Below are 13,251 nucleotides of genomic sequence, written 5' to 3' on the forward strand. Positions count from 1 at the left end.
TTACAGAGTAAACAGTCCTCTCATAACTGCATATGTTACGCTGCTGAACTGTGTTTGCTATACATGAAAAGCTCCTTAGATTCCTATTCTGTTTTTTATATTCCAAAACTGGCTATGGGAAGCCTTGCAGGTTAAAATATGATGCCTGCTATTAAAAGACTAATTGCTGCTATACTGAGCCGGGTTCCTCAAAGAGGCTCAAATTCATAGGGTCCGTCATCTAAGAATGGCTCTCACTGTTGCCTTCTCCACTGGCAATGCGTCCTCTGACAAACAGTGTCCTGTGGTAAAGCAGGGCCACCTCACCTGCATGGACAAATGTGTCCTGTGATCCAGGGCACGCAGACTTCTAGTTGAGGAGACCTCCWCCTCTCCTCTGCATTGAATCTGCACCTGGAAGGACATTGCAATCCGTGAGTCCTGATGACCTCATTCCTGAAAAGTGAACAYAGACCCTAAAATCTCTCGAAATAGGTCTTCGAGGAGACATAGGAACCCACCAGCCTGGTGGGGAGCAGAGAAGATACACAGGGATGAAGCTTCCCTTTGCACTGTGGACTGAGGAAAGGGCAGTCTGCAGTTGTACTCTCCCATCGCAGTCAGAGCATGCCCCCTCCACCTCAGAAAATAAGTTAAACTGAGTTCATCCTGCCACATCCTTCACCCTATCTTGCTGGCTCAGCAGTGACAGTTGCAAGGGGGGGAGGACTCTGGAGCCAGTTCTTTTTTCTTACCTCCCCACCTGCTTGGAAGAGGAAGCTTCCTGCTATCAAAGGCTTTGCACTTCTTTCCCACAACAGCCGTGGCCAGGGAATCAGGGAACAAATGTTAAAGCAAGGGTCATGATCCAGATAGTGAGTGAAGTGTCAAGAGAATCCATCTGAGCTGATCACCATCTGAAAGACAGGGCGTAGGATCGTCGTTCTAAATTTGTTTGCACACGATGGAAAAAATGATATTTCCGTGGGGAAGGAATAAAGCGAATCCATGCTGATGACAGGTATTTGTCTTGTTTTGCCAGCAGCAAGTCCTCTTTCCAAAGGACAGGCATTTGCACTAATCCCCATTTGAGCCTGAAACAATTAGCCGATCTGTGCTTTTCAGAGGCAGAACGCAGTGTGGAGCCTTTGTATTTATTTGTGTCAGCAAACAAGTATGTGGGTCCCTGCACAAACACACTTGAGATGTCACCCAGATTATGCTCTATTTTCAATCTGAAGCGATGGTCGCTGTTTTTCTGGTGCTATAACCGACCTGCAGCATGCAAGGGCACAACTCCGGGCACCTCGTCCTCAATGTGCTAATTACTAATACGGTGTTAGCGGATCACCTCTCTTTGGAGCCCAGGTCAGGGTAGGGGTGAGCAAACTTTCGGCGTACGCTCTAGAAGAGCTGACTTCTGTCCCAGGCTCCCAACCCTCCATTTATACGCACAAAGTTTTTGTATTGCTGTATGTTTTCACTTTATAAATTATGAAAACAAATGAATCGATAAATATTAACATAATGTGTATTGCCTTGGCAACATGGCACTTGATACAAAAATTAAAAACAAATTACATAAACCACCCACGGTGGGGAGCTTTACAGGAGACAAACCTTCCATCGTTGCTGCCAGAAGAACGAATCATTTGGAATCAGAACAAAAGCAAACAGTCCCAAGTTAAACAAAATAAAACAAATACACCTCACCAYGGACAGGTCTGCGCCGATCTGCTGCTGCCGTGTGCTGGAACAGAGACCGCTTCATCCCATGAGAGTGGTTTCGCAGGGCTGGCATCAGTCATTTGCAAAAACGCGGCTGATTCCCTAACACTCCTTTTGGGACGACCCTATAAACGCAGATTCTGGTGAAGGGTCTATTTTTCCTAGAGACTTTCTCCCATCTTATAAATTTGCAGGGCAAATCTGAAAACACATGGTGATGAACTGATTCATTGTCCCAGCACATGGACGTTTTGTCCCTATCGGATAATTTACCAGGATATATGTCATCAGCACTAATTAGCATCATCTGGTTGGGTACTTGCTACAAGTGTGATGTCTGGGAAGTGGCTGGATCTACATTTCCTGGAGTTTAGTCTCTAAGAAAGTGTTCCTAGATCTTGGTGCCACRCCAAGGGGTGGTTGGGTTACTCAGTAGAGAATGGGTGTAAATTTTGTATTTGATTCCACCTTAGCTATTCAGTGCAATAATTTACTTAACTTGAATAGTCTTCAGATCAACTGAATTACACAGCCTTGTTCTCATACGCCGCACAGTTTCTAACGAATATGAGTGTACGACCTTTCTGCATAAATGAACTTGAGACGTCACCCCAGACTGCGCTGCACTTTTAACATGAAACAATTGTTTCTGTTGTTTTAGTGCTATAACCAATACCCTGCCATTAAGATTACTTGGTACTAAGTTGTATGCATATCGCATTAAAAAAAAAGTTTATGGCTGGGCGCCTTGTGTACGCTGTGCTTCCCACATTAGCCTCTCCCCTAAATATTACACTATTTTCAAAGATACGCTTTAAAGAGCATAACTTTTTGACAGGGAGAGAACTGTAACCCAATGATTAGGGAGTGATCTTTGGCCTGTGAATATCAGCGCTAAACTGTGCCTGGAAATTGCATGTAATACATTCTTATGAAGAGGGTACAGGCTTGGACATGCATAATTTAATTTATTAAAGTTAGAATATATTTTAGAGCACATGCACTCTGAAGCAGGAAACGAGTAATTTAATTTTAAATTAATTTGCTAGAAACACAGAACGACATTTGAAAGGATTGGTACAAACTTGACAGTCTGAAAGTATTTATACAGAGAGGAATTTGCTTAACCAACTGCTTCCTTTGTGTCATCTGTTATTTCAGATAGTTATATTTGGAATAAAGTGTTTTTCTGCTCTTGCTACCTCTTCTGGGACTTCCTGTGGTGATGTGGCATTAGAACAGAGGCAGGTAGCCGGTAACTCCCTACAGAGGGGAAACTCTTAATACATGATTAACTTTGAATGTCAGTCAAACCAAAAAAAAAAAAAAAAAAAAAAAGTGGACAAGTGAAAGTTAAATAGGTTCAAATAATTATTATTGAAATCCTGTTATGCTTGTAATTTTTTTCTCAGCATGGAAGTCCTTCTGTAAGCGATTCAGCACAACCCTTTGAAATCAGCTTGAGCTTTATTAATATTTTAGTAGCAGTGCTGGTAATGACATGAGCGATGGTAACGCTCTGATGAGCTACGGCGTTTTCACAGAAATCCCTCTCGCGCCTGAATCGATAAAGCGGAACTGATTTACACCAGCAGCAAACCTTGGCCTCCGTGCGTAGGGACCAACCCAGCCGACAGCCTCTCCGCTGCCATTAGTCCAGCGAGCGCTTCCAGGGAGCTCAGCAGCAGTAATCGCCCGCCCCAGGAAGAAGTGGCTGGATTTAATGGCACCACTTGCGCTAGCGAGCGGTGGGTCTAGTCAGATGTGTTTGCAGAAAAAAATTATTGCCCTGGTTCCATAGTCCATCCCTTTTTAGCAAAGTGCTTAAGGGTGTGCTCTCTTTTCCACCTGCGGTTAAGTCCCCCTGATAGCAGCGGGTGTCAAAGTAGTCTTAAATGCTTTGCTGAACAGGAGCAGCATATGTCTCAATGTTTACCTGCAATTTTTCCACATCTTCTATTTTTGGATAGCTTTTATCTTTTCCTGTGTACTCTGGGTTTTCCTCCTCTTCGACGTGTATCTTGTCTTGTCGGGGTGTTTTTCCACCCTGTTTAGAGCAGACTCGTAGCACAGCGTGGGGCATTGCACTCTTGCCTTTCTTCTCCAGCCGTAACGGCGAACACTGCTACCTGATCGCATGACTTCAGAGTGCGCCCCTCGGTTATTCGGCTGAAGTGCAAGCGCCTTTCTGCGTTCCTTGGGTCACTGGAGAAAACCTGTCTCTCAAAAACAGACCGAAAATGGATATTGCAGGACAATTTTCCCCCCTAGCAACAACAGCTCAGAAAAAAGCTAGCCTATTTTTTTTCCCCCTTTTTTACAGCCAGAAAACTTGACATATCCAGTTGCTAAACCTCAAAAGTTACAGCATAAGCTTGTGTAATCTTGTTGCTTGCCATTTTTCCTTAAGAYGTCATTCCCTGACAAATATGGTCCAGGGTATTATCTCTTCTAGCTGGGGTGTTCTCCTTAAGAAATAAGCGTGATATCAAAGAAAAAGAAAATAAACCCATCTAGGATTATTTCCAGCAGGAAAAACAGCTGCAGCTGAGGGGGCAGCGATGCCAAAGCCCAGGCGTCCGGAGTCAGAACTCTGAGATTTGTGAAGAATTAAGTGAGTTGCCCGTGGATAAACAGTTGAAGGCTGAGCCGCCACCTCCAGTAGGGCAAAAAGAGGTAACAGAAACAACTTTCCTACCTGGTACTGCATGCAATCCATAGCACAAGCTCGATAGTGCATGTCACAGGTTTATGTGGGGTTTATGGCTGGTAAAAAYAAGCGCTTGCCAAGTGGTAGGACAGCAATAGTGAACAGTCGGTGTTACAGTCTTATTCRAGGAGAGAAGATTTTGTCATTATAAAAAAACTGGAAAGCTTGGAAAATGCTCATGATAAATTAAGGTACTTTAAATGGGATTCCAAGAGGTTTTGAATAAAACCACAAATTAATCTATAACATTAACCATCTCACTTTAGGAACAAATGTGCATGTTTTTTCCCTGAAAAACAGCTCTAAGAATGGCATCTGCTGACTTTGCAGATCTATACCTTGTTTTCTCTTGAAAGCATCTGTTAACTGTATTAGATTATCATTTTTTTCCTGTTAGCACCGTAGAACCAAAAAAATTGCAAAAATTTAAGTACCTGACGTGAAGATAGTAAGCCAATAGTAAGCCTGGGTATCATTCATTTGATATTAGCCAAAGTATAGCTCACTCATGTGTGCTCAATGTGTGCATATTGACCTTTATTTTCATCTTTTAGGATTACATTGTGCTTATAAACATAAATACCAAAAGTACATATTTTTGCACATTGAGTTCCTCCAGGCTTTAAATTCCCTGTATCCTAATTGCTGTCCTGTTCGTTTCTTTCCCATACAAATTCAGCATTTTGTTGTTATAATACTGCCTTTATAATTAGAAAGTGATGGGTTCTTCTTTTTGAAATCAGGAACTAGGATGATGTCCTGGGAGTCTGGGGAACTCCCTAGATCCTTGAGACTGGAACTGCTGGCAGTTGGGGGGAATGAATTAATGAAAGTGAAAGGATGACATAATATAAACGCACATCACACCTTTTCCAGTTCTACCATACAATTGCTAGAGAGCTTGTGCCTAGCAGGAGCAATCCTATGGATAAATCTTTACACGGCTGGAGCAGCCACTGAGCCAGAGCTCATCTTGCCTATGCTGATTAATATTGTCACATGGCGTAGACTTGGTTGAACTAAGTGTAGACATCTGCACCTGAACTTGTCATCTGAGGCCCCTCTACAGTCAATGAACACCTGTAGTCAATATAGTTAGGTAAATGTGTCTCATCTCGTACTGAAATCAGCATTTAAATTAGGTCAGATGAATCATCTTCTAAAAGTGCCTTTTTCTCTCCATTGACTATAAAGGGAACCCAGGGTGACTAGCTCAATTGTAGTTATATCCACATTGTAGGGATCTAAACTTAGCTGAGCTAAATTCTACTCACAGTAACTAGCCATGAAGCATTTCTGTCAGGAACAATTCTCCTCACGAGAAGAGTTCTTGGTATTTTGAACTTCATCTTCAGAAAGGAAAGGCCCTGAACTTTAGAAGAAGGACATGCAAACATTTCATATCTCAATCTCAGGAAAAAAGGTATATATTTTTTCCAAAAAAAAAAAAAAAAGCCTTTGGTATCCTTCATGTTTAAACCTTTTTTTAAGATAAATAAACCTTGTTACCCTAAAATGGAGGTTGGAAAATTGTGTCCTTTTTTTAGTTCTATAATGAAATGTCATAATAATACAGGAACATTCTAGCCCTGATATATTCAGCAACATTGTGATAAAGAAATAATCCCCATTTCCTCCCTCAAATTTCAAAGGGTCCTGAGACACAAATGTCACCTTTCTATAGTAGAGTATAATTGATTCTATTTGTGGCTGCTTAGAAAGAGGTGGAGGAATATGGCAATAATCCAGGGATGACTTGAAATCAAACGGAAGTTCACATGAGGCTGTGAATACCAACATGAAAGAGCAAAGCCCAAAGGATGCTATTTTTGAAGGCCAGATCTTGCGTGGACATTACATACTTACAGTCCTCCTATTCACAAGTAATCTTGGTGCTGACACATAAGGACATGCTAATCTGTTTGATGAACGTCCCAAGAACTTGCGACTAGCCATATAAAGCCAGCGACTGTGGCTGTAACTTAACAGATCTGGTATGCCCAAGAGAGAGGACTTTGAGATATTCAGTCAATAACATGAAATCATAAGACGCATTGAATGTGCTCTGCATAAAACACTGTTGATGTCAGTAAAGGATACATTATGATTAAAAATTCATCCTATATAAATCATCAGAAAGACACGATAGAAATAAAATCAATGTTACAGGTAGAAAAGACCTCATAGAACAAAACAGTAGATTTCTCTGCCAAAACACTTCCCTACAAAATATTTGGTACAACTTTGTCCAGTCTACCCTTAAACATATCAGAGAGCTTAGCTTTGTTCATTTACCAAAGGGAACAATTCACCTGCTTAGAAAAATCTCATGGCTGGGGATATTGCCTTAATAATCAGCCTAATTTTTTTCCCTATTCAGAATATCATTTCATTACTCTCTTTTACCAATTTTATCTGTCATTCTCTTTTTATAAATTAATACCACTTAATTTAATATACAKTTATTACCTTCCTTCTGCCTCTGTTTTACCGCCTAAAGTCATATACCATTGCTCTTTCATTTCATTATTTCTTGTAAATTCATATCTCTGCTCCCTTTATTTGACTCTTTTTACATCTTTCTTCTCAACTCTCTCTTGTTAGTTCTTTCTGGAGTTTCTGTGCCAACAGCTAAACACAATATCCCAAATACCATTTCCACAGAACCATGAAGAGAAGAAATAATATCTCATTCTCAAGACACAATGCTTCCATAAAGGTTTTCTGCATCGTTATAGCACATTGCAAAATCATGTCATTTTTTTTTAATTTTACTCCAGGTGACTTCGAGTTATAGGTTTCCAGGATTTCCACTGAAATTTTCCCTGGTCTCTCATCTGTATTGTTTTGAGTCAAGTCTCATTTTGCTATATTCTGTCAGGGTTTCACTTCTCTCTTCCTCTCTGCTGCCTGTTTCAATACTCTCTCCACTTTAGTGTTATTGCCTAATGTAAGTATAATACTGGTCAGTACCTCTTCTATATCTTTAGTGAAGATAATGCTGACTCTCATCCCTATAGCTCTCCTCCTCTGAAGACAATGTTTATGTTCTGCTTGGATTCTTAGGATGGCTTTTCTCCATGCAGTAATGGGCAAATCCAAGCCAATTATAATTTATTTTAAAAACAGACTTTTCTATAAGACAAATCCAGATATTTTATTAAGGCTCGTATATCATATGTCAATTTGGTAGTTTAAGTCTGTGATTTTCAAAGGCAAGGGAGAGAGGAAGAAGGGAGATAAGGGAGTTAAGCCTTGAGSAAACATCAACTTTTAATGAGTTTTCAGCATTTCACAGCTAAAGCCTTTTTGAAAATCAGTTTGCCACTATTATGGACACAGGTGGTGGGTGTGGAAGCCTTGTCCAGCTACTTGAGACACAGCCACTCTGCCAAAAAAAACAATAAAAATTAGTTTCTGCAGCATGAAATCATGCACTAGTGGAAGGTTTCCCAAAGGAGCTTCTGATGGATCCCGTTGTATATGCCCCAGTACASCTCCTTCCCTTTTTCCAAGAAAGGAAAAGGACATCCTTATTTGTCCTTTTTGCCACCTTTTGGCCTCTTTGCACCCCACTGGTGCACAGTATCCTTAGCAGACAAGGTATCCATCCCAAAGTCTTTGCGTCTTTATGACATTTCACTCAGCTAGCCTCCAAGAAAGTACTACCCTTTCCTTCTCCAACTATTTATTGCATTTATTTAATCACAGGCTAGAGCAAGGAATTTTAGTGATCTGTGATTCCCATGATTGCTCCCTTTTCCTGTTCTCAATCTCAGTACTGTGTTTGCTTACTGCTGCTCTCCTGATCCTTTTCAAGTTTTCATGAGCATTCAGTATTGATTGGTAATTCTGTGTTAAGTCAGTGTATCAGATCCCTTTACACACTGTCTAGATCTGCTGATTTGCACGTTTCAGGTATTCTAGATAGTTCTTTGTTTACACTTTTATCAATTTTCTCCCTCCCTTTTTATTTGTCTTCTTGTTGGATTTTTTTAAAAAGAGTTTATTTTATTAGTCAACTGAATTTTGATGAGTTGCATCTCCTTCATCAATTGTTAATATGTCTCTAAATCTTTTCTTTCCATTACTGAGTTCATGAAAACCTTCTTAATCCCTTTAACCTTTCTGGCAAAGAGTAACCTTTGCTTCTTTTCCTACAAGCTTTCCTAATCTTTCCCCCCCTCTTATATGTAYGGTTCCTTCTTTTTCTAGTCCCAGTACAGACCCTCAGCCTAGTGTTTTCTAAATCCATGTTTTTTTGTCTTTTCTTCCTTGAAGGCTTTTCAAAATAAATCTTGTCCGTTTTGTCTTGCATGTTCCCTGTCTCCCTTTGATGCTGATGGATTCTAATATTTTCTGAAAACTCCTCCTGATAAATAACTCTATCATTCTTGATTCTTTACGATGTTTTCCTTGTAGTCTAATAAAAATTTCACTGTATTGTGTTCTGTGGATTTCCTAACCTGTCTCTGCTAAATACAGCACTCTCATTGACAAAGCTGTCAATCTGACGTTGTTCTCAGCTTTCTTTGATTTCTTTCTATTGGTAAGAGTTATATACAACAAGACTTTTCTCATCGGAACCCCTATTTTCTACATCCTACAACTGTATATGATTTAGGGCTATTTCAGCATGTTTTGACATCTTCATAACAGAACAGATAATGACTGGATGCATTCCCTAATGAACAGTAGCAGAAAGTTCTGATTGTGCTAATATTTGGTGTGGCATTTTTTCCATCCTTGTATACAGTCTGTAGTGTGTAGAAAATGGGCCATTCTCTGTATGACAGCTGCATTCTGAATATGGATTTTTTAGAAGCTTTATCCATGTCTTTGACCTGTGCTTTTGGTTCTAACTTTCTTTTTGAACATTCTCTTTTCAATTCTTTGTAGTCCCTTTGAGCAGAGCATTAAAAACCCTCACCAAGACTATGACCTTCAGGATGCTGCAGTTAATTGCAGACAAGTAACTTCCATCCCCACGTGCAAGCACTGCTGGAATGTTCAGTCTTGCCCATTTTACCCCAGGTTCAGCATTTCTGTAAATTCAGCTATAAATTTTGCATTGACTGTGTACGCTGGAAAACCAAGGGCCCATTTTCACATTAATAATAAATATATAAAGCTGTACCTGTTCTCTAACTCCATCACCATTATCCTCATGGAAATAATAATTTATGTGTAAGTGCAATCTTTCATATAACTATCTCTCAGGTTGTTTAAAAGCATGGGTAAGTATTATTGTCCTCATTTTTTTTTAAATAGAGACAATAGCATTACAAGATAAAGCACGAAAGGTTTTGGTAGGTACTCAGAGAACACAGAATAAGACAGTTAACAAWTAACCCACATGTCCTGACTCCTGCTTATGACTGTTTCACATTGCCACGATCCCTAGAAGGTCCCAGCTTGTTGTCACCCACTGGGGCCAGATACTGCTCCAACACAGAGTCAGAAACAAACTCTGAGCAGGGCTAGATAAATATTAGGTCTTTTGCTTTAATGGCCAAGCTGAATAATCACGGAAAATATCACTTTGGATTAACACAAAATTGAAACATTTTATTTTGCCTGCTGAAATAAAAAATGAAAAAAAAWATCCTGTTTTCTTCTAAAGAAAATGTTTTGAATCTGTTAAAAAAAAGTTTGACCTGAAATGAAATTTCTATTTATTATTTGGATAGTTTATTTAACCTTTTTAATAATTTAACTTTTAATCATTTTAAAAAATTTTAATAATGAATTTAGTGAAATTTCAAAATAAAACTTCAGATTTTGGTCAAAATCCTTTGCCGTATTTAACCCAATTGCTTGCATAGTTTTGGTCAGCCTCAAAAACAATTTTTGAAAATAAGCCATTTCCCAGAAATGTTTATGCAGATCTACTTGAGACTTCCTAGTTTAAACAGACATGACAACCAGCTCTTCAGGAAGTGGCAATATTACCGTCCCCATTTTACTGAGAAAGATTTGAGATGCACTGAATTTAAATCACTTGCCCAAAACAGTGATGTCAAATCTTTCAGGCAAGCTGCTGAAAGGCATTTGAAAGCCACGTGTCCCTCCTCTCCCATCACCTTGAGATCAGAAGTGTGGGACTAAAATGCAAGTGGCCACCACCACATGTTGGAAACATGTTAGTCCCGGGACAAGGCATGTGAAGGTGTCCCCTCACAGGTGCATGTTGTGACATTAGGTGACCAGACCATGGTTTTGGCCTGGTGACAGAGGGACTTCTGCCCATCTCAGAGGAGAAGCTACACGTCTCTCCAAGGAGAGGGCTGCAGGGAGCACAGCATGGTCCCCCTGACTGGATTTAGATCCAGCTCCATGTCTCCTGCTGGCCATGGGTTAAGAGCCTCAGGAAAAAGGTCCAAGACGCAGGAACTCAGTGCAGATTCTCTGATTCATTCTCCAGCATTTCAGGAGCTAGATCACAATTCTGGTGGTTTACAGGTTTGGTCATTCTAAGCCTCCACCTAGCATTAATATTCAGTGATCGTTCACTATCTTTCTATGTTTTGTTTCTATTTAATTTAAAATAACTTCCACATTTTAACTTTTGTTGCTATTTATGGGTCAACTGTTCACTCAGCACAGAATAGCTAGACCCGTCACTCGAGGAGTGGGCACCCTATGAAGTGCATGGCGATTTTTCTGTCGTGGTCACTTTAGCTGGGATATTGGTTAGTGGGGAAAAAAAAAAATCTGCTACTTCCTTCAGGGCAATTGATCAATTTGTTTTCCTCGTCTTTGCTCTTGTTGACAACAAGCTTGATGAAATCAGTCTTTCTGAAGGCAGCACAGTGGATTTGACAAATCCTGCAGAACTGCTGGAACAGATCTCTGAGTTTGCTGAGGAGCTGATGGAGCCTGAAGATTGCTTCCCTGAAGGTAAGGGCCTGCGTATTTCACTGCAATGCTGAAGTGAGAAACCTCCTGTTCTCTTATCAAACATGTCTCCACATTCACACCAAGTCGCTCTGGCTACTTGCAATAGTATTTTGCTGGATGCACTTCATTTCTTAGATRCTGTAATGCCCCAAACACATACTCAGAATTACTTGTTAACATCAGTCTTTGAATTTCCAAAGTCTGATAAGCTGAAAGCGTGCTCTAAATTGCTGTGCAGCTTCTAACTTGTTAGACTTTTTTCATTTTTAATTTGTGCTGTAGAGGGTTTTTTTTAAAAAAATGATTTTTCTAGCATGGCCAGTGAAGACTTTTGCTTTCCAAAATGTGTGCATGCTCAAATTTGGTAGAGAACTAACCAAGTCAAGTTGTTTTTTTTTGCTTAAATGTAGCCACTTAGTAGAAACTGTCTGCAGAGTCTGTGAGATCCAGGGACTCTCTTCTATTGATTCTAAAAGGCATTAAGATTAGCATGTTCAGTAACTTCAGTCTGACCAGGAATGTGCTATATATAGAGTATTTTACTTAATTATGTTAGATAACAACAATTCACATTTACATAACCACTTTTAATACCAGAATTCACCCGGATTTTTTTTTAATTTTAACACCATCCTACCCCAAAACACAGAGTTAAAAGCTAACTGCATCAAAAAAAACTATTCTTTAGCTAAATCTGCAAGGTAAATATCATCCTAAGTTATTTCTTCTCAAAGCAAGTTCTATTCCAAATGATAACTCAGTCAGATTCTTCATTTTCCTTTGAATCTGGGTGAGGGAAAATAGGGTTAGCTGAAAGTATATTCCTCTGAAAATTCAAGGATTATTATATGCAACAATAGAGCTGCTCAGATGGGATCAGACAGAGATGATTTACTGGGTTTCTGAGTGCCCTTAAAGTCAGCAAAAATGTGCATCTCTGTATGTGTGAGGAAGATGATTGAATGGGGTAAGGGAGCCCTGCGGGGCCTACAAACGTCCCTAGCATCTAAACATTTTTTTGGCAGCTCTGTTTAAAAGCAGTAGCCAAAAATTAATGCAGTTGACTGAAGAAAGCATGGTGCTCTGCTGTAACTGTTCTGGTATACACAATAGCATTTCAAAATTAGATCTGAAGTTTTCATTCTTTCACAATATATTTCTTAATGAGGCAAGTGAGCAGTGATCTATGTTATGCACTGCAAAGCGAGAAATTAAATTATGATTCCACAGAGAAGCCTGTATTAAAAACATGTTGCTAGTAAGATTTCTCAGCCAAATGCTGGACAGTTTACAAACGCTGAAGCTGTGGTTGACCGTAGTCACCCTCCAGTTTTTAAAACAAATAAGGCAGGGATCACACAACCCACCGCTTCATTCAGTGCGCATTTCCAGAGCAATAGCACTCTGCAATTTCCTCTTTCTTAAAACACCCAGAAGAACTCCCCGAAACTCCATCAGGCAGAACCACATCGATACCAACCCAATTTATCAGGTCTCCTCCACTGCCATTAATGGGACACGCAGTAGCAGTTGCAAGCTTTAYGCTTCTAGGTGGATTAGGCATTGGAAATATTAAGCTGGTTTTGAAGCCCCCTTGTCATCATGACTGCGGAGATATGCAGAAACGAAGACCTTGTTGGTTGAATCCCAGGCTTGCCAGTGGATTGCCTTTTATTCCTTATCTCTGCTAGTTCCTCACCAGCCCCTATTCAAGTCAGGGTGTTTTCCTCTTCTCCCAGGTACAATCACCTGGTCCTTGAGCACTGAGTGGAAATTCAAAGAGAAGTTGCTCTCAGTCCTTAGCCTGATCCACAGTGGTCCTGGGAGAAGCAGTTGCAGGCAATGTCCTTCCCAGAGTGTCTGCTCCTCTTTCCTTTGGAGCACATATCAATGTAGACTTTTCAGAGGCTACTATGTAGGCTAAATGTGATTTT

The 13,251-nt window shown here is 40.1% G+C and overlaps 1 protein-coding gene across 3 annotated transcripts in view; it reads left to right on the forward strand.

The window, feature by feature from the left end:
• Positions 1-13,251, forward strand: part of LOC112978264 (sodium channel protein type 5 subunit alpha-like) — a 173,054-nt gene that overhangs the window by 112,498 nt on the left and 47,305 nt on the right. The window contains exons 17-18 of one of the 3 annotated variants that reach the window (XM_026091567.1): positions 4,225-4,383; positions 11,197-11,317. In XM_026091567.1, coding sequence (XP_025947352.1) covers positions 4,225-4,383; positions 11,197-11,317 — 280 coding nt within the window. The remainder of the gene's footprint in view (positions 1-4,224; positions 4,384-11,196; positions 11,318-13,251) is intronic. The other 2 variants (XM_026091569.1, XM_026091570.1) reach the window with 2 other exon arrangements.

This window comes from Apteryx rowi, unplaced genomic scaffold, assembly GCF_003343035.1.
Source record: "Apteryx rowi isolate R43461 unplaced genomic scaffold, aptRow1 scaffold_91, whole genome shotgun sequence".
NCBI lineage: Eukaryota > Metazoa > Chordata > Aves > Apterygiformes > Apterygidae > Apteryx > Apteryx rowi.